The 21,514-nt window shown below is 44.0% G+C and overlaps 2 protein-coding genes across 3 annotated transcripts; both read right to left on the bottom strand.

Moving 5' to 3' along the window:
• Positions 1 to 1,168: 1,168 nt before the first annotated feature.
• faxcb (failed axon connections homolog, metaxin like GST domain containing b) lies at positions 1,169 to 11,808 on the bottom strand. The gene is made up of 6 exons (XM_076096586.1): positions 11,549 to 11,808; positions 8,314 to 8,449; positions 7,453 to 7,649; positions 5,540 to 5,757; positions 2,406 to 2,522; positions 1,169 to 1,870 (listed from the first exon to the last, which is right to left on the bottom strand). The coding sequence occupies exons 1-6, from the start codon at positions 11,806 to 11,808 to the stop codon at positions 1,563 to 1,565; spliced, it is 1,236 nt and encodes a 411-aa protein (XP_075952701.1). The 3' UTR covers positions 1,169 to 1,562.
• Positions 11,809 to 14,244: 2,436 nt separating this feature from the next.
• coq3 (coenzyme Q3 methyltransferase) lies at positions 14,245 to 21,483 on the bottom strand. Of its 2 annotated transcripts, none has more exons than XM_076096540.1 (6): positions 20,724 to 21,483; positions 20,294 to 20,431; positions 18,501 to 18,600; positions 16,848 to 17,114; positions 14,937 to 15,096; positions 14,245 to 14,811 (listed from the first exon to the last, which is right to left on the bottom strand). In XM_076096540.1, exons 1-6 carry the CDS (start codon positions 20,930 to 20,932, stop codon positions 14,615 to 14,617), a joined length of 1,071 nt encoding a protein of 356 aa, XP_075952655.1. In that variant the 5' UTR covers positions 20,933 to 21,483; the 3' UTR covers positions 14,245 to 14,614. The 2 variants fall into 2 exon arrangements, with proteins under 2 accessions (XP_075952655.1, XP_075952656.1); XM_076096541.1 differs by having other exon boundaries at positions 20,763 to 21,483.
• Positions 21,484 to 21,514: the final 31 nt, after the last annotated feature.

The raw sequence follows: 21,514 nt of genomic DNA, 5'->3' as shown, positions 1-21,514 counted from the left end.
ACCACAATCTTTTTACAGCAATCATATTGCCATTACGAGCACTTCCAGCAAGCGTAACGTGACGGAACAAAGCAAAAAATTCCCGAGACATTTTGGTCCATTTCTTTACCCACGGTTTTCTAAACTAGGGGTGTTCAATTCTGTCGATTTGGTATTCTGACTTTCTCTGCAAAGACTTCATCCACTGCTTCATTGATGACATTCACACCCAGTAAGATGCACATCCACGCAGCACAGTCCCCTCGCAGCACAATCACGATCAGAACACTCAGCGTCCTGTATACACACATCTATGTTTCCCATTCATTTGTTCTCTACCTCCGCAGCAGATTGAAATAAGGTGAAAATAAATTTCCACTAGTGCAAAACAACATCTCTCTTTGAGAGCAGTAAGAAAACAAATATGAACAAAAAATATATATATTTAACACATAAGATCATATATAAAGAATAATAAAGTGGCACTGATAATAAATTATATCACAACAAAACAAAAAGGACTATTCTCACCCATGTATTTAGTGAAAGAAATAAGGCTGGGTTGTTGCTGGGCTATGCACATTACACCTGCACACAGACTGACAGGTCACCTGTGAACGGGAACCACAACATTAAAGTTTGGGACTGTAGGGGGAATTATTTACTGTGTTAAAAGGACCGCAGGCCCTCTGGGTGGAATGACCTTGACATTACGGAATAAAGAAGGCATCAAGCTGACTGCTGACTCCACCTAGTGGTCAAATATACAAATTGCAGCACTTTACCAAAACCAAAAAGATGTTCAAATCAATGATAGAAAGCACCAACTTACCCAATAACAAAGTGCAAGCAAATAATGATTAAAAAGAGAGAAGTCAGGATAATAACTGGTAAATGTAATGAGCACAAATCTGCCCCTCTTTCCCTCTGACTTCTGTTCCACAGGACTACGAGTGCACCCATGGACGTGGTCTTATGGAGACATACATCACGTTTTGATACAGATTCTTCCCACACACAGTAGCATAAAAGGAAACGACACGAGGGATCAATCTAGACTAGAGAACGAACAGGCGCCCCGGTGTCGTCTGTGTTTCCTCTCCAGCACACGGATGGTTAACAGCCGAGACACAGCAGCTGTTCCTTTCAGCCACATGATCGATCTCCACCTGTTCGAACGGGGTTCGCGCGTTAAGACACGTGGCGGAGTGGTGATTAGTTGCATCGTTTCATAGCAAGTGAAGTGCCACCTGCCGCGTCTGCGCCACTCTTCTGTCGTCGCCGCACCTTTCCACAAAAATGTATCCTTCGCGTTCTGTATCTTGGGACGAGACAAATAAGGCAAAGAGAGAACTGCCACAGGGACAGTTGTGATGTCACAGGAGGGAGGGCAGACCGCACAGTAGCATGTGTATTATGAGGTTCAGTTTGTATGCGCTGCATATTAACACCCAGTCTGTCCATCGGGAAGGTGTGTTGTTGTGGGTTCTGGAGCTGGACTAGTTTCTTCAGCTGTGAGAGCTGATCTCTGGCAAACCTGTCCAGACTGCCACGTTTTCAGCCGATCACGACCGTTCTCCAGGTCAGACCTCCAGGTCGGGAATCAGCTCCTCCTTGAACTGAGCGTCATTGTCGGATCCCGTGCCCACGTCCGAGTCAAAGAGCGAGTGGTCAGAGTCGGGCAAGTGCGTGTGTCCGGCTGAGTGGCTGCTGGCGTCGCTGTCGTCCAGAGTGTCGGTCCGGGAGAAGAGGCCTAAATCCAGCAGGCCTGTAGGGGAGACGCTGCTCTCGCTGTCTCCGTCATAATAAAGATCCTCCACATCCACGAACCACTCGGGCCAGAACCTCCTCCGCATCCGCTCGCAGAACATGGCCAGGTTGATCAGCTCTCCTGCGAAGACAACACAGCGGGTTTAACATGCCTGTACAGGTTCAGTTAGCACCAGCAGGAGGTAGCACTGGTGCTGACTGACATCATGAGTCTGATACAATACATCTGGGATACTTTATGTTTTGTGTTATCCTCGTCATTATGAGCCCTTTCATCAGAAATGATGCATCAAAACAACAACAGAGAACCTTCGTTTGTGACATTACAAGCTGTGACTTTGCTCTCTGGAAAGATAAGAGACTCAAGTGTGCCCCACTCTGTGCAAGATGTGAAAGCAACATTCAAAGCCTGTGTCAGGAGCACTGCATTGCAGTAAAATATGACTGCCATCTAGTGGCTGGAACAGACAAATACATCTATGACAAAACAGCAAGGAAAACTGTAAATAACAATGTAAACTATGCTTGTACATACTGCAATACAGCTCAAAATAAAGCATCAGTATCTTCAGTGAATATGCGATGATTTAATCTGTTCATTTAGTTCATTATTAGACTATTCTGTTCCACTCCGAGTACTTCACAGATCCGCTTACCTTTGATGAGTTGCTCTGGTCGTGTCCCAGGCAGAGTCCACATAGCTTGGGCTAGATGTCCAAACACGGTGGCATCTAACGTCGACATTTTAGAGCCCATAAAGTACTTCTTGTCTCCTACAGGACAAAGATTAGACAGATATTTGACGTTCTGAGGCAGAGACATTTTCAGATTTCAGAATGGAAATAAACAAGGTAATGGTGGTTAATTAGCGATAAAACCCTTAACAACTGTTTACCCATTACCTTTATTCATTACTTTTAGTTGGCAATGAATGAGAATTCTTTGGTTGATGCAATTTGGTGTTCGTTTTAAGTCTGTTGTCTCTTTTATGTGATTTTGCTGTTTTGAAGTTTTTTATTTGTGTTTTTATATTGTGTTTTTGTGAAACTTTTACTCTGCCATCTTTAAATGTAAATAAGATAAATGAGATACAAAATGTCAATGGGATTATCCTGGATAAATAAAGTGTAAATAATAATAATAATATTGAAAATAGCTATTAATAACTATTTCAACTGTTTTTGAATATACTTTAAAAATAAACTTATTTCATCTTGAGGCTGGCAGACCTGCACTATCGTCAGTATCAACAGATTTTAGATTTACACTTTTAGTGCTTGAGTTTGGAAAACGTTAAGTGAGAAGCTGAGTGAACTGATGGCGCTTTAACTCTCGGAGTATCCGTTTTACGTTTTACGACGAGGTTGAAATGGCACAAACAGATCGATGCAAATCACTTTTCTTTCCACTCCTTGTTTCCATCTGAAGACTGATATTGTATCCCTGTGGCTGACATCCAGAACTTTCCCATCTCTTCGATACCTCACTGAAGTACAAACACGAAGGCAATGACAGATATATCTTCTTTTGACATGTACCAATGAATCGTTGGTATTTTGTCTGCAAGGAAATAAACTACGTTTACACGCTGCTTATTTCCGGGACAGATATTTATTGATATTATGAAGCATGCCTTTTCATCCACGGATATATCACTGTGCATATGTATTCTGAATTAATGTGTCAGCCTCTATTAGTCATGATTACTAATGCTTCGTTAGGCCACATTACCCTGCCAGAGCTATCCAACTGTGTTTTGGCCATTATCGCCGAGCGGTGCTGTAATAAATGAGCTTGATACAAATGTCATTGCCATCAACATGAAAATACTTCCTGTGCCTGACTAATTCATCTTTGAGCTGTCACTGTTATTTACTTTTGAGTTCCTGCAAACTAAGTTTCTGAATACATTAGAGACTATCCTGTTCTTTTAGAAAAAGAACAGGACTCTTCCTACTAATGGCTAGAGATGTACAGTGCCCTCCAGAATTATTGGTACCCTTTAGTAAAAATGAGCAAAACAGGCTGTGAAAAAATGTCTTTATTGTTTATCCTCATGATCTTTCATTCAAAATATTCACAAAAATCTAACCTAAGTAACATAATTGAAAGAAACATTAAATTCTTATCCTGAAACAAATAATTTTCTCAAAAATATATGTGCCACAATTATTGGCACCCCTTCATTTAATATTTTGTGCAGCCTCCCTTTGCCAAGATAACAGCTCTGAGTCTTCTCCTATAATGCGTGATGAGGTTGGTGAACACATGGCACTGGATCTGAGACCATTCCTCCATGCAGAATCTCTCCAGATCCTTCAGATTCCGAGGTTGACGCTTGTGGACTCTCCTCTTCAGCTCATCCCACAGATGTTCTATGGGGTTTAGGTCGGGGGACTGTGATGGCCATGGCAAAACCTTTATTCTGTGGTCGGTGAACCATTTTTGTGTCGATTTTGAGGTGTGCTTCGGATCATTGTCCTGCTGGAAGGTCCAACCACGGCCCATTTTAAGCTTCCTGGCAGAGGCTGTTAGGTTTTCATTTAATATCTGCTGGTATTTGATGGAGTCCATGATACCATGTATCCTAACAAGATGTCCACGGCCTTTGGAAGAAAAACAGCCCCACAACATCAAAGATCCGCCACCATACTTCACAGTGAGTATGAGGTGTTTCTCTGTATGGCTATCTTTCTGTCTACGCCAAACCCACCTTTGATGTTTGTTGCCAAAAAGCTCTATTTTGGTCTCATCTGACCATATAACCCGGTCCCATTGAAAGTCCCAGTAACGTTTGGCAAACTGTAGGCGCTTTAGTTTGTTGTTGATTGACAGCGGAGGCTTTTTTCTGGCAACCCTCCCAAACAACTTGTGGTGATGTAGGTGGCGTCTGATGGTAGTTTTGGAGACTTTCTGACCCCAAGACTCAACTAACCTCTGCAGTTCTCCAGCTGTGATCCTTGGAGATTCTTTTGCCAGTCGAACCATCCTCCTCACGGTGCGTGGGGTCAATGTACACACACGTCCTCTTCCAGGCTGATTCTTAACATCTCCCGTCGCTTTAAACTTCTTAATTTTTGCCCTGGTAGTGGAAATGGGTATTTTCAACTGTTTAGAGATTTTCTTATATCCTTTTCCTGATTTGTGCAGCTCAACAACTTTTCGTCGCACATCGTCACTGTGTTCTCGGGTCTTTCCCATAGTGATGAATGACTAAGGGAATTTGGCCTGTGTCACCTCATATTTATACCCCAGTGAAACAGGAAGTCATGGTTGACCACTTAAGAGTTCCTTATCAAACAGGTGAACTTAAAAATGTAAAATATGACTGGAATTATACTTAGATTAGATTTTAATCATGAGATTTTCTAGAGGTGCCAATAATTGTGGCACACATGTTTTGGAGAAAAATATTTATTTAAGTCAACATTTTTTTTTTCTTTCAATAATTTTACTTCAATGAAAAGGTAAGATTTTTGTGAATATTTTGAGTGAAAGACCAAGAGGATAAACAGCAAAGAATTTTTTTCACAGCCTGTTTTCCTCAAATTCACTAAGGGTGCCAATAATTCTGGAGGGCACTGTATACTACAATATGCAATTCTTTAAAGCCAAATAAAAGGATCTGGTAACTCTCGAATCAGGTTATATAACAGAGTTTGGGTAATCCCTGCTCATACATTTGATGAGGTAAGGACATTTTAATGGCAACGGTTTGGAGGCATTAGAATGCTTATCCCCCCAACACACACACACACACACACACACACACACACAGCCCTTGTCCTACCCAACAGTGTGGCCAGCGTCCTCATGTCCTTCTCCATCAGTGCGTAGATCTCGTCCTTAGAGAAGCGTCCGATGCCGTGGCCGTACATCTCCCTGCGCACCATGCTGCCGTTCAGGTGGCTCAGCAGCCACTTCAGCGTGTCGCTCAGGGGGCCGCTCATCGCCAAGAGCTTCTGAGTTTCCTCAAGGTTGTCCACCCACTGACAGTAGGCTATCGTCCTGAAAGACAGACAAGACGGAGTTAACGTGGCACGGCGGTTTTCCTAATCGTGGGTCTGCCACTTTTCTGTTGAATCATTTTGTATCAGAAAAAAACAAAACATTTACTCAGCAGTCTATTTCCAAACTGACAAAGGGTTATCACACTCAGCGAACACACAATCTCACAGGTATCAGGGTCACACCGCTGAGGGAGAGAAGTGACTGCCATCAAAGACGCTACACCTTCTGATAGCCTCACCAATCCTCTGGATCTTACAGCAACGTCAGCAGTGTGAACCAGCTCGGGGCGACATTGTCACAGCAGGAAACACGGCTTCCCCAACATTCATGTCGGAAGACTGGAACCCCACCGGTGGGGACTGAGGTCAAAAAGTCCACCTTGTTCCAGCTCTAGTGAGCTAAAGCAGCACACAATTCCTTATCAGCAATGCCAGTTCCAAAAACAAAATGCAGCAGCTGAGCTCGTCGGGAATCGAACATGCATCGTGTCCGGTAGTGTCAACAATAAGGCGTTTTCATCAGAGGTTCAGCTCCTGTGTCCTGCTACCATCAAAAGCTTTATGGCTTTTAACGATACACTTTTCCTTATCAATAAAAGTGCACCACCACTTCAGTCCCACTGCCCATTTATCAGCCATGCTGCTTTCAACTCTCTGCCAGGACACGACATCATATATTCAAACTGCCAGGCTGCTGTTGTGTGCACATGAGGAAGAGCTCGGAGTCTGTCGCTGCCTCTCCTCCTGTAAATAGGTTTAGAGGAGGAAAGGTGACTGTGCACGCATCCCAGAAATTCCATTACAGATTTGGATTAAAAAAACAAACACTTTTTGCTGCATTGCACGGCCTCTTTGTTGAGTCATTCAGATTCCCTCTCGCTTGTGTTAACATCTTTTTAAAAGAAGGAAGCCCAGGCAGCTACATGAGTCATCCTGACGTCAAGTAGAGATTTGTCTCACAGCAGTAGACAGACGGATCAAGTCTATGTGTGCAAACAAGCCTCTCTAACTCTGCTTCTACTTATCTATATCTCCTCTTTTGTGACTACAGATTAAACAAATCATGTCATCATTCTGCTGGTAGTGGTTAACCCCTGAGCCGGGACACGACTGTAAAGGGGCCTCTGTCTCCAGCCTGCATCTGGACGACCCCAGATGATTCGTCGCTCAATGGAAATTGAATTAAAGCATCTGACCTGCATTACATCTGGGGAGTGGTGACTGTCCAGGGGCCATAAATGACTTCCTGTTGCAGTATCTGCTGTCCCAAGAGGATAAACGGTCCTTTGTTTCAAGACAGTCTGATTTTTGGTATGGGGGGGTGGTAAATGATTTCCTAGCAGTAGCATGTTTCTCACCCAGAGGGACTGGAGTGACTCACCACAGCAAAGGACGGCTGCTAACACAATGCTGATGGCGAGGGTAGAGTCGTCTGGCCTGGGAGGCTGCATAAATAAAGCTTAAAAATTAAAAGATCTGAATAGAGATCTGTGCGGGCGGTTCCTGATACTGTTTAACATTGAGTTTAGGTGTATTCTGCCTTCAGAATGAGCTAAACGTTGCTTTATAGTTGGATTTTTCCATTCGATTCACTGGAGGCTGAAACAAGGTGTCAGCGAGTAGAATTATAGTTCCCAAAGACACAGTTGTCATTTGTCCAACACAACATACTCTCTGGGTATGAGCTCCCTACCAGTACAGGTGTTCCTCGACCATCTTGGTGACAGCTCGGGACACGGCTCTCTCCTGCGGGGTGAGGTTATTGTTGAGGTTGACCCCCAGCTTCTCCTCCAGGAAGTCCACGATGAACTCTGACCCTGACGCCTGCTCGTGGTTGTACTCGATCCAGGGCATCTTACCCTGCGGCGACAGCTTTCCATCAAAGTAGTTCTGCAGAGAGAAGCGGCCTCATATGAGAATATGGAGAATTCTACAGACACGTCCTGGACAAAAACAGCATCTTACTGTCGACTGACAAGTTCATTTTTAATGCAATGTTTTCCCATTGTTGACTTTTAATATGGTGTGTTTCAGTGGATCCCTCAAGGGTCACTCTACTGATCTTACACAATAAGTCCTGTTTACTCATCATGAGGAATACTACTCAAGTTGTGTCACATCTTCCGCAGCACTGGAGACACTTTATCATCAATGTTATCCCAGCTGGGGCTTGAACACCGCAAACGTATAAGTGAGAGCCCGGAGGTGTGTTTACCGAGCAGAAAGGGTCTACTGTAAGATGCTATCGCGTTGCATTATGGTAATTGTAGGATCTATTGTTTCTGTAGCTTATCCCATGCTAGAACCTTAAAGCTAGGATTGGCCTGCTGAACAGTTTTTGACCATTTTCTTTCAAACCAGCCAACTTTACAAGTGCATTACACAATTTTGCTATTTTTTTTCTAATTTAGCATACTCTAATAAATCACTGGACACTATCTGTTCACGCCCCTTAAACAGTATTCAGATAAAACCATCTGAGAAGGAGAAATACAAAAATCACAACAAAGAGCCCAACAGAGACTGAACTCTGAGACATGCTGCTGAGCATCACCTGGTAGGGCAGGTCCACCATGCGCAGGTACGTCTCTATTTTGAGGCAGAAGGGTGAGAGGCTGGGCACGCCATTCTTTGGCCTGGAGAACTGGTGGAGGATGATGGCATCTTTAGAGTCCAGCTCCTGCTCCTTCCTACACAGATGAAGAACACAATATCTGTAGTAAGCCAACAGTGTTGTTTGGACTAATCTACTTAAGCTTAAGCTCCCACAACTGTTTGAAATGCCTGTTGTATAAAGATGACAGAATATGATTAGTTCTTATTTGTTTTTTAACATATACAAATATATTTAAATTTAAAATCCATGGTGTCAAAACAAATTAGTTATCTGCTGTCCCCAAAGCCATCTGAAATAAAAAAAATACTTGAATGTGACAATAATATTTGATTTTTGATTGACAATAAGCAGAATGCAAAAGCCCTTCCCTCCAAAGCTTTGCGTTTGATGCTGTGATGGATCTTCCCAGCAAACCGCTGATTCTTCAGGGAGGACCGTCAGCTTCGATATAGTTAACCCCACTGATTATGTGTAGACACCGGCGGGAACAACAGTAGAGAGAGCATTGATACAAACTTCACAGACAGTAATGGTATCCTTTGATTAAAAAGTGACATTATCACAAGTCTGGCTGAGATAACCGGTGTTACTACCTGTTTTCTAGGTCAGCCAGTGCTGTGAGATGAATACCAAACAGAACTCAGCATCTTGCTGTTCAGTGTCAGGCTCTAACAAACCTTCCTGGGAGGAAACGGTCACACCTGTAGTTTATTATAGCATGGTGACACAGTAGCAAGTCCCCGTGTCCCTGAGCTCTCAACCACCCACCAACACGCATTTTTATTTTCAGAGACGGCGGCGGCTTCACTTCTTTAACTTTCAAACTAAAGCTTTGTGTAGACCTACATGTTGTTGTCCTGAGTTAACTCCATCATTCTGTAACGCTCAATTCAATTAGAGGTTGTTTTATGATTTCAGTCAGTATTGCATCTTTATCTCTCATCTTGTAAATGAGCTCCCATGTTTACAACACTGCTGGACATTTCCCATCCCTCATGCCTGCTGTCTGAACACACAACTATTCTCCTTATGTTCTTTCATCTGGCCGTGTTCCCTTGACTGCTGTAGATCAGTTGTCCCCGTAACAATTATGTCAATACGCATGTATGTTAAGAGCTGTCAGTGTATTGTTGTATTATTACCACCAGGCCAATAACACACTTGGTGAGCAATGTTTGATTCAGATCTAAGAGCACATTGTGTCTCGTTTGGAATTTAAAAAAAAGATGAAAATCATTTCAGATCAGATAAAAAAACAACACTGATGTCATTTATTAAACAATAATATGAATAATACAACAGTTGCCAGTTTAATATATATATATATATATATATATATATATATATATATATATATATATATATATATATATATATATATATATATATACAGTGGGGCAAAAAAGTATTTAGTCAGCCACCAATTGTGCAAGTTCTCCCACTTAAAAAGATGAGAGAGGCCTGTAATTTTCATCATAGGTACACTTCAACTATGAGAGACAGAATGGGGGGAAAGAATCCAGGAAATCACATTGTAGGATTTTTAATGAATTAATTGGTAAATTCCTCGGTAAAATAAGTATTTGGTCACCTACAAACAAGCAAGATTTCTGGCTCTCACAGACCTGTAACTTCTTCTTTAAGAGGCTCCTCTGTCCTCCACTCGTTACCTGTATTAATGGCGCCTGTTTGAACTTGTTATCAGTATAAAAGACACCTGTCCTATTATATTATTGTGTTAGATGATGGTGCACAGCTTAGACGCCCAATGCGGGGGCTTCTTACCCCACATTAGGGGGGCGTCTTCTCTGATATTTATTCTACCCTCAGTGATAGTAATGGATCTGTATAACACAACACAATACAACAACATGCTAAAGCCTCTAAAATGTCCATAAAGTAAAAAAAAACATTAGCATATTTGGGCTGTAACATGATTAGGTAACACCTGATTGAACTCCCTGTTGAGCTGTGCCTCTGTTTAAAGATGAGAATGAGAGCAAATCCATCAAAACACAAACTGACTGCCCCTTTAACCCTAACATTGAGTTATACTCTTCATAATTTGTATAAAATATATATATATGCCTTTGTTTGTGAATAACTTTTGGCAAATATATATTCATACATAACCCATATGGCAATGGCTTCAATACTTTTGCAGATATGTTTATGATCATTGTGGTAGATGTAGCTTTTGGCGATTAACTGCAGGGCTGTTAGGCTGCATTAGTTTTAGCCAGGTGTACCTAATAAACTGGTAACTGACCTCAGTGCTAAGTCTATGCCCTGTACAGCTGTGCCTGAATCTGTCGCTGTCCATCGTCATGTGGTGCTGAAACTGATTCGAGTCTCTAACGTCGCTGTCCACGGTCACGTGGTGCTGAACCAGTTCTCATCTTTGTTCGCTTGTTTACCTCATCTGTCGTTTCGCGTCCTATATCCTTCTTTTATGTTCTCTGTCTACTTAAATGCTGCTGTTTGAAGAGCCACTTAAGGAGCTCTCTCCGAACATTAGGGGGTCTCCTGTGGAGGGAATGCGACCCCCCCCCAACAACACACGTCACATGGCACGAACAGACGATGCCGGCGGGCTGCGGGGTCCGGCCTCAGCAGCCCGCACGTGACAACGTTTTCTACAAGGTTACACAGATTATGACAGGGGGGGGGGGGGGGGGGGGGTAGAGTGAAAGTAAACACTACCAGGCCACTGTTACAGGATGTACTTAGTGCCTGGCACGGGCCTGGCCAAAAATAATAATAGGCGTGTTGTCCTCGCGTGTTTATATAGGTGGAGTTCATAAGAGGTCGGTCGGACTCCGCAGCGCCCGAGGAGCGCTTCGTATATACACACTCATGTGCCGACGGAGCAGGCGCGGGAGCGGATGCGTGACTCGTTTATTATTTATTTGATTTTTTTTTTTTTATCTCTCTCCAACTAGCGTCGTGTCCTTGGGAGGAGGGAAACAGGGGGCGGCTGAAACCTCAGCAACCACCGCGAGATCTGCACAGAAATGACATCCTATGGAAGGACTCCCGTCTCCATTCATGGTTTTATCACGCCCCATGACCAATGACACCGATAAGTCACCGTCTGCAGGTGGAATAAACACACCCGCGCAGCTCTGAGAATTAAATAAAAAGAAGTGATGATGATGCTGTGCGTCCTTACCTGATGGCTAGCAGCTCATGCAGTAGGTACGCTGCAGCAGCCAGCAGGGCCCCCCCGGTGATGTACAGGGTCTTCTTCCACCAGGAGTCCGAGCCCAGCGCCGACATAATGCCCCCGTAGTCCTGTAAGGGGACGGCGATGATATAGCCATACAGAGACTGCTGCTGCTCGGAGCCGCACAGCCCGAGCGGCAGGCTGTGATTCCGCCCGAGCTCAACCACACACGGCCGGGAAGAGGCAAATCCAGCAGCCCAGTACATCCTCCCTAACCCCCTCGGTTACAGCCACCCAGTTTCCTCCCTGCTGCGGTCCCCGTTAGGCTTCATCTAAACGCCCGGTGGGTTGTCTACGGCATGGCGGCGGCGCGTGGCTAATATTTCTCCAGAAAAACCAGAAGATGTAAACATCTCGGCTCGCCCTCCCCAGGATGACGCTCTGCGCCCAGTCCGCTTTCCTTTGCAGGGTTTAGAAAATTGTGTCAAGTGCAACAGAGATACAGCTTGACTTCCGGTTACAAATTTCAAAACAAAATTCACTGTTGGGGGCTGTGTTACAACAACGGTATTTTGATGACTTGTATATTAATAATGATAATAATAGTAATAATCATCATCATAATTATCATAATTAAATTGTAGACTTTCAATTACATTTTCTTTAAACAATGAAAATGTATTTGAACATTAACTTTTACAGTGACTAATCTTTCTAGAGTAATCAAAACTGCAACAAACAATTGTTTTAATTAGCAAAATTATTATTTTCCAGGTTTGTTTTGTCTACAACATGTCAGATGTCAGCAGTCCAAACCCCAAAATATATTCAATTATATCAGAAGATTCTCACATTTGAGAAGCTGAGACCCAAAAAGCTTTGGCAGTGTTTGCTTGGAAAATGACTCAAACGATTATTTGAGTATTAAATAGTAGCTAATCATTTTCCCGTTGGAGAACTAAGTGACTAATGATCAGTGTTTCAGCTCTAAATGTAACACGGTTCAAACTGATTTTTTGAGCTGGGAAATGCAATAGTACATTATTACATGGTGTTTATTTATTTTTAGCAGACTCAAACTACCTGGTTTATTATTTTGCCTTTTCCAAAACAATCTACATATATATTAAGAGTTGTATATCAACATATTAATAGTCTGCTTCATCTTTCTGTATAAGTAGGTCTTCACACAGCTATCTTGGTCTCAACAAAGATTGCAGCATATTTGAGCATAAAAGCTCATTCTTGACAATATATATCATACTAAGAAAGAGATCTGATTAATGTTCTACAAAGTGCTACTACACGAATTGCGAATATAATTTTAGGATTACATTTATCACTAATAACAGCCAATTATAAACGGGTTGAGTATAGTACTCTTATTTTCACGGTGAACCCGAGCAACATCCGGTGTTAATTTGTGTTACTGTGGTAGCTTGACGCAGCCGGCCTATCATCTGCTCCAGTGGAGGAGACATCTCGTCCAGACGAGCCCCCTGCATCCCAGCGAAACCAGTGGCTCACCAGGAAGAACACAATGACAACACTGACTAAGTGCTCGTAGGATATTTATGTAAGAAATGTAACTAACTGGCTGCAGCCTTCTCGAAAGTTCAGTGACATCTACTTCGCCTATAGGATATATAATGTAGTTTGTGGAGTTTATTTGTTTATGATTAAAATCGCAAAACTCACTTCACATGGGCTATAAATAGAGTGTATAGTCGCATTCTCAAGTATTCTAATCTTATTGCAGTATACTGTGTATGCTTGAATTAAAAGCGAGTTCATTTACAAACGTATGAACCAGAAGTTAATGTAAACATGTAAAAAATAAAATAACGGTTGCGTACAGGCGGAATGGAAAGTCTACTCACTCTGGAACAACCTCGGAAGTGTAAGAAGATATTCATCTTGACGGAGAACTCCGCCGGCTGTTCTTTGAACCTGTTCGTGGAGCATGCCGAGAGGTGGATGCGGATCCAGAAAAGACGATTTCGTAAAGATGTTGTGTAGCCGACGATGCCAGTCAAATTCCCGTCTCCTTCCGGTCAACGGGTGACACATCTTCCCATCTCGATAAGAGCAGCAGGTGTTTCAACAGCACAGGATGTACTGACGTGCATTTTAATCCGAAACCCCGTGATGGACTTTAAAAAGTCCTCACTGCAGCCATTGGCTACTGCAAGTTGGGTGCGCACTCCCGCGGCTTTAGGGAGCGCGCGTTAAAGCAGGATTGTTTGTTATTGTAGTCAGCTGAACTTCTGTGGGAAGAGTAGTCCTCCACAGGCACCGCTGCAGCCCAGCTAAATATGTGGGAGTCCTCGAGGGTTTCCCTCTTAATTATCAGTAGTGGTTTAATTAGTCTGATACACATTTAAATAACATAAAGTAGCATCCCTTGGTTTGCTGGGACCCCTGAAAGCCATCATGCGGTTCCCAGAGTCCGTTTTGTTAGCTGCTGCATCAGAGAGAAATATCTCTGCAAGCACTTACAGCCCGGTCATTGGTGACTTTAACAACATCATGCACTCGTGCCTTATTCTCTGCCACAGGCTTGATTTGTATTATGTAATACTTCCACACGAGACCCATTAGAATCCCAGAGGAGACTGCTGCCCCCACCCCCTCCGTGTGGACACATCTTCTACGGGCTTGAGCACAACCAACATGAGATATTAATCACTCCTCAGAAATGCAACTTTTGAAAGGACCATTTTAATGGGGGGATATGGCAAATCACACAAATATTCAACCTTAAAATAGAAAGCAGATTCAGTACAGAAGTACTGAAAATCATAAAGTTGCGTAGTTACACATCTCTCTGCCGCTCAACGACACAATTAAAGGATGTTGCTTTTCAAGCTCAAACACTAAACATTCCTTTAACTGTTTGCATCACTTCACAGCAAAAGTTGATAGACAACCAAAAGCGTGATGCAATCTTATTCTGGTTGTGGACTCGGCAGCCACATTACATCTCAAGGCCGTTCGTCCCTTTCCTTTAACAACCTCATTCGCCACATCACATCTGAATGTTATTTGTTTTTCTATTTTCTGACTCGGTCCTCAGTTGTTTGGCTCAGCTGTGGCTCCAGCGTGGCCCTCCGGGTGGGAGCCTCCGTCCTCAGCCTGGTCCGCGCGGGGATCGTCTCTCACTTTGACAGCGTGGAGGGCGTAGTTGATGGCAGTGCTGTTAGTCCAGCTCCAGGCTCCTGATGCCGGGTTGTACAGCATCCCTTGGACGGACTGCACCGAGAAACCATCTGAGAGACGTTGACGAGAAGAAAGAGGGCGTGACCTGCAACATCTGTTGTTTGTCGTTTACAGAAAAAATAACTTCATTCTGCGTGTGCTCTTTTCCCCAAAAATGGAAATTGGAGGGACTTACTGGACTCCAGGAGGCGCTCCAGGTCTACAGGGCTGATGAACTTTTCCCAGTCGTGCGTCCCGCTGGGAACGATGTGCAGCAGCTGCTCGGCTACAACAATAGCCAGCGCGTATGACAGGTTGGTTTTATTCAGAGTAGTGATGAAGAGAGAGCCGCCCGGCTGCACAAAAGGAAAAGAAACCGTTTTAATTCATGAAGTATTAAATATTTACAGTTTTTACAGGTTATATTGCTTCAGAAAATATTTTACAATGACATCACATCCTTACAGGTGCTTTGCACACAAGGTGAGCTGCTGCTGCTGCTGCTCCCTGAATCATAAGCGTATTTATAGAATGGATTAGATAGACAGTGCGAGAGACCAGAGAGTAGCGGTGCCAAACCTCAAAGTTCAACCGAGGTCAAGATTAACAATTTCAACAGGAGGGGAGGAGAGGAAGGAGGAGGGAGGAGAGGAGGGAGGAGGGAGGAGAGGAGGGAGGAGAGGAAGGAGGAGGGAGGAGAGGAGGGAGGAGAGGAAGGAGGAGGGAGGAGAGGAGGGAGGAGAGGAAGGAGGAGGGAGGGAGGGAGGAGAGTGCACAGGGAGAGAGAGTGGAAGAGATAGGAAACAAAAGCGAGAGAGTGCAGTCAAATGAATCCAAACAACACAGGAATTCATGCTAACGCATCTCTGCATCGGTGCCCTGAAGCAAGAAACAGTTTAAAGCTGTTTTTTAATAAAAGAGCAGAAGTGAGGGATTTGCGCCAGAGAAAGAGAGAAAGTCCAGTCTAGGGTTGCAAAACATCTGGAATATTAAAAAGGTGGAAACTTTCCATGGGAGATAACTAATAGATAAATATAGGAGTTATTTGCTCAGGCTGTGTTTATCATGTGGAGATAGAAACAAACATTTCACCATAAGCAGACATAATCAATTAAGTTGCCAAATAAATCCATTCATTTGCCAAATGCATACAGACAATGTGGCGTGGGCCATGTGGTGAACTAGCTAGAGAGCAAGTTAATTAAGGGGGAAAGTACTTAGTAACTGACAACGTGGTCAGTGTCCAAACTTCGGGTTTAAAGTGAACAACTCATTTAGAAAATAAATGTTTTACAATAAAGAATGAATGAAAATACAGTCATTAAATCCCCTCAATTAACAAGCTCACTCAGATAGCTGGAGGTGTTAACGAGTTATACACCGCGTACTCTGCTCTAGGCCACTTTCTGCTGGTTTAACCGAAATATCATAAAAGCTTAGCCAGTAGTGTGGGCTGCACATGTGATGGGAGAATACATTGTGCGTGCAGAAGAACTCCTATTTAACGGGATGCTGGCACATTGTCTGTACACGTGATAGAAGAGTGCGCTGCTGAATGCAGCACACGGGTTACAATTCAATTCAACCGGCACATAACACCTAGCATTGCTTTCTAATTTGTATTTTACCTCCAAATAAATTCACCTTTAGAAGTTATCATTGTTATATTGAAACAGTGCACAAGATTCCTTGGAAATGTTCCGGATATGTACCGAGCCTTTGCCACCCTAGTCCATTCGTGCCGAAACCAAATGCAGCGGCATTAAGTGAAGATTAGGCTGTCTTTTTTTTCCCTCCCCAGCCCTCTGGCCCACTGATCTGGGAGATTACAGTCATCTGGTCTCAGTATTGATGTACAGCTTTCACTCAAGCTCGTCTAGGTCCAATGCAGCGCGCGCACATAAAAACACATGCTCACCTATTCCCAGAGAAACACAACAGATGCAAACAAAACAAACGGGACAAAATCACCATCTGCACGTTCGCGTACGCTCAGATGAACACACAGACACATACTGTAACGGTGCAGAAGTATCAGACGTGAGCCAGCAGCTGGAGGAAAACACACACACACACACACACACACACACACTATCCCGGGACACACCTTCAGCACGTGGTTGCAGCAGGAGGCGAATGTTTCCAGGTCGGCCAGATGTTCCACCACCTCGGAGGCCACGATAGCGTCAAAGTGGTCCGCCCCCTGCTCCTCCTGTCCTCCCGTCCTCTCTGCTGAGAGCTCCTCCAGAGTGCTGGCCCGGTAGCAGACCCGGTTCCGAAGGTCCGGGTCGATGGCCGAATGCAGCTCGGCCGTACCGATGCTGTTGCCCACTGGATCTATACCCAACACGTTCGCTCCCAGGCGACCGAGGGGCTTGTGAAGGAGAGTGGAGACAGAGAGAAGTCAAAACAGAATCTACTAAATGTCAATTTTCTATTCTTTAAATGCCTCCATGGAGCAACAGTTAGTTATGAACTTTATCCCACATTATGGAAAAGTGCCTTCGGCTCCATCACTCATTGTGTTGACAACAATACGAGACAATAGATCAGCAGGAACACTGGGTAGTGCAGCTGTTCCTCAGACTACAGTTCCCATAAACCATGCTACGGTCTGTGATGTAGAGGATGTTGATACTTGTCACTCTCCCAATTCAACTACGGACTGTAAAACGGTTAAAATACTAAATTAAACTGTACTTTATGTAAGCTAGAATGAATCAAGGTGCTTACAATTTTAAAAAAATGGTTTTAATAATACATTCTCACACCATTTTACAATTTTTTTGTAATATATGTAGTCTAATTAATAGTCATTTTGTGTTATGTTAGAGTTTTGGTGGGAGTTTGAGTTATAAAACAATTCATGAAATTTAAAAGATGTGGTCATTTAATCCACGAACCTGTGTTAACACTGTTTACAAAAATAAATCATTTTTAGACCAGGCGATGAGCATCAGACGTGTTTCGGATGTGAACTACACCGCCCTCCTGTGGACAAACGTGGAACAACAGGCCCGTGTGGCGAGCTGCACTTGCCCAGGGGCCGATCTCTATCCTCCCACAGCTCATCCCCTCTGATGGGAGGAGCTGTAGTGACAAGACACCCAGAGACACAACAACAGCTGCAATCCTAACAGACACTTTTTGTTTTCTCTTTTGTGTGTGTGTGTGTGTGTGTGTGTGTGTGTGTGTGTGTGTCTGAACATGACAGCCTGTGTGACAGAGCCGTAGAAGCACAGCACCTGATTTTGTCTTCTCAAATCACACCACACAGCTGGTACGTCCTCAGTTCAAATAAAAAGGCAGAGACGGACATCCCCTGTCCAGGCTGCCCGGCTATCGACACTAACAAACGGATAAACAACTGTAAATGACCGACTGTCCGCTCCACCACACTGAGACCAGTCAGATCAAAAGAGAGGGAGAACTAAGCTGACGTTTAAATGTTGTTTGGGCGCTGGTATTTATGTGAAAGGACTGGCTCTGTAATGCGGAACGCTGAAAGCACAATCCTGACTGATATCTGAAAAGAAAAGACTTGATCTCTGCAAACAGATTTTACATGAACGCATGAATGCAGAAAGACGTCGGCATTGGAAGCGCTCTGCTTTCTCTTTGTAGTAGAAAAAAGGGTAGCAATTTAAACCATTAGCAATGGAAACAGGGACGTACAGGGGCTAAGGCGTTTGTCGTCGGCATGTCTTTGTTCGCACTGGGTCTGCAGCTTTTCTCACTGAACACACATGCGCCCATTTACCTCTGAGAGCAGGCCTCCTCCGCAGCCCACATCCAGGATTCTGAGCCCTCCGAGTGGCTTCCCGGGACGAAGGGCTCTGTGCACATTCAGCAGGTTGTCCCTGAACAGGTGCATGAGAAGTGGGTTCAATTCCAAAATAAAAAGGATCACCGGATCAGGATTCTACACAACAGACAGCACAGATATTGCCAAATTGCATATATCAAGAAGAAATAAACAAGTTAGCATACACTGGTTGCATTGACATACATATGAATTACATTATTTACATTTTTGTTAACATTAGCGCCACGTCAAAGGAATAGAAAATCAGTGTCTATCTCTTATTTCTGAAAACAAAGCGTGGGCGCCCTTTCTGCAGTCGGCCAACCAGATCGATGTGAGCGTTCTTAAACACCCACAGCCGACGCTACGCTGCTCAGCATAGGGAGGTGGATGGGAGGTTGGAGCACACTTACAACCCTCCACTGTCACAACCATCTCCATCTCACCGTGAGCTACAGTGTCAGTGCCAGCTAACGACCGGAAATATCCTCTGGCTACGAATTCATCCCCACTCATCGCTCCTGCCTCCCTTCCTCTCTACCTCCCATGCCTCCCTCACACACTGTCTGACGAGTGTCTGCCTCAGGCGTTGTACACGTGCGGAGCAGGCTAAGATCTGGGTACGCATCGTCCTCGTTAAAGCTCTGCCGGGGCACTAGAAGCATTCGTGCAAACAGTGAGGGAGAGAGGATTAGGTGTTGGCAGATAATCCACCTAACTAGCTCCCAACAGCACGTCAGCACAGGGCGACGCCGACGAAAAGCTACTTAGCCTCAGTCTGGAGAGGAGCGTAAAGCCCCCGCCACCTGATGAACCATTATGAGAGCTGTTATCCTGGTGATACAAAAATGACTGTTAAAGTGACGTTCAAAATCAAGTCATGTTACATTTTCACCTCGACGTTCCCTTTCATTTGAAGTCATATACAAATCGATGCCAGACTTCTAATTGAGAACAAAAAAATATTATATTATTTTAATATTGCTGCAAGTACGGTGGAGTTTCAATGTGCAAACATATTTTGTATATTACTGTAGCTGGCTGTATTTTGACGATTAAACAAATAAGCGATTCAAATATTTAAGCTTTGCTGATGACTTCATTATCTGTATTCAGTTTATCCGATAATTAAAACCAAAGTTTATAAAAGTCTGGATTGGCTGCATCCTCGTAGGACTGTGAGTCTAAAAGGTGCCGCAGCAACAGTAGCAGCGGTGCTGCTGCGCCTCATTTAGACTCACCCTGAGGGCAGACTCGCATCGGGCAAAGCAGCCACACTCAGACGTGCACTGGCACTGTCATACTGTCACCACAAACACACATCACCACCACCACCAGGACCACGGGGGGGGGGGGGGGGGGGGGGGGGGGGAGCAGCGAGGGGCTCGTGGCTGGATGGGTGTAATGTAATGATTATCTTGTGGGGGGGGGCCCTGCAGCAGATCTTATCAATCAAAACAGGCGCAGCCGGCCCCCAAAACAGTTGAAATGCTATTTGCTGAAAATGTGCTGATGTGTGGAGGAATCCTGTCACTTTCAATCCATGCTGCTTCTATGTACCCCTGATGTGGGCTTTTTTTTCTTTTTGCTCTCAAATACCACAAGGCTGGATCTCCTCCAGGTCATGTTTTGCCACAGTTGCTTGACGCCTCTGCCAATCAATCCTGCGTTGACAGCGACTTAGACGTGACATCTCGGCATTTTTTTAAATACGACTATTGCGACGCTCGTCATGGGCAAACACGCACCGTATAAAAGGCACCCTCAGGTCATTCAATGCATGAAGAGCTGCAAATTCTCCTTGTTCATCCCACCACTTGCCGGCCAGTGACTGGAACTTCCTCACCTCATCGGGGTCCACTGTGGTTTGGGAGGCTGACCGAGCACTGTGCATGGTAAAAATAAATAATAAGAAGACCGGACTACATCGACAAAGTTCATTCCTAAAACATGGCACTCAATGCAGGGGACAGACATTTCTAGGTACCATGGATTTAAAAGCCATGGCTGCATCTTCCAATTGTAGCTGAAATGATTGTTCGATTGGGAGAAGATAATAATTACTGCAGCATTTCTAATGATCCATTAATCGTTTCAGTCAAGGAAGATTTTTTTTTTATACATTTGTTGGCACATGTCCCCTCTAAATACAGATGCAAGAAGTCATACAGAAGTTACCGTGAACCGAGTGGCCCCACTGACCACCTATCTGTGTACCTGGTGGGACAGGTCACGACGTGTTGATGGGTCTTCAGACAGGCGCGCCTCTGCAGCCACAGTGTCCGCTGTTTACACACCGCAGTCCAGCTAAACGCGCTCCGTCCCACCGCGGTCGTGTGACGGCTGAACAACTCTAACATGAGGCGGTTCAACTTATTCGCGTACATGGTGTCCTGACAGTCTTGCAGCTAGCTACTGACAATGTTGCTCTTGACTGTTTGACCAACAGTGCGCATGTGTTTTCTGCTCGGGTAGAAACAACCGAAACTTTGGTTCCTACTGGCGAGACACGTAAAAGTTGCCCCTCCCGACGGGAAACAAGTCTTTGAACACTGTGGGAAATGTTGTATAGCAATTTACTTGTGTAATATATTCGTGACTATTTCAAGGTTTATGTCGTGAACGTTACAAACACTGATGCTTAGCCAGCTTTCGTATTTTTTATTTTTTTTTTAAAGCTTGCAGTATTTATGCTGTAATGTAAACTCTGCCATCCAAGGTTTATAAGCATTATTTGACAATTCACAACTCCCTTTTTCAGGTTTGTTAAATGATAGCATATTTCAAGAAATATGCCTTATCTTCTGAGGAATTACACGACTGTTTCAAACTGCTTTAAGGACATATCTGCACCGCAGGGAAAAAACAACCAAGCATTTCATTCATAACCATGTAGGAGTCAGCCAGCTTCAATATGAGCCATTATAAACTCACAGGGAGCCACAGTGACTCTGTCCTGTGTGATGTTG

This window comes from Anarhichas minor, unplaced genomic scaffold, assembly GCF_050575085.1.
Source record: "Anarhichas minor isolate MPS153535 unplaced genomic scaffold, ASM5057508v1 ptg000022l, whole genome shotgun sequence".
NCBI classification, from domain to species: domain Eukaryota; kingdom Metazoa; phylum Chordata; class Actinopteri; order Perciformes; family Anarhichadidae; genus Anarhichas; species Anarhichas minor.
Note: the sequence above shows the minus strand (reverse complement) of the source record. Positions and strands in the feature narration are given on the sequence as shown.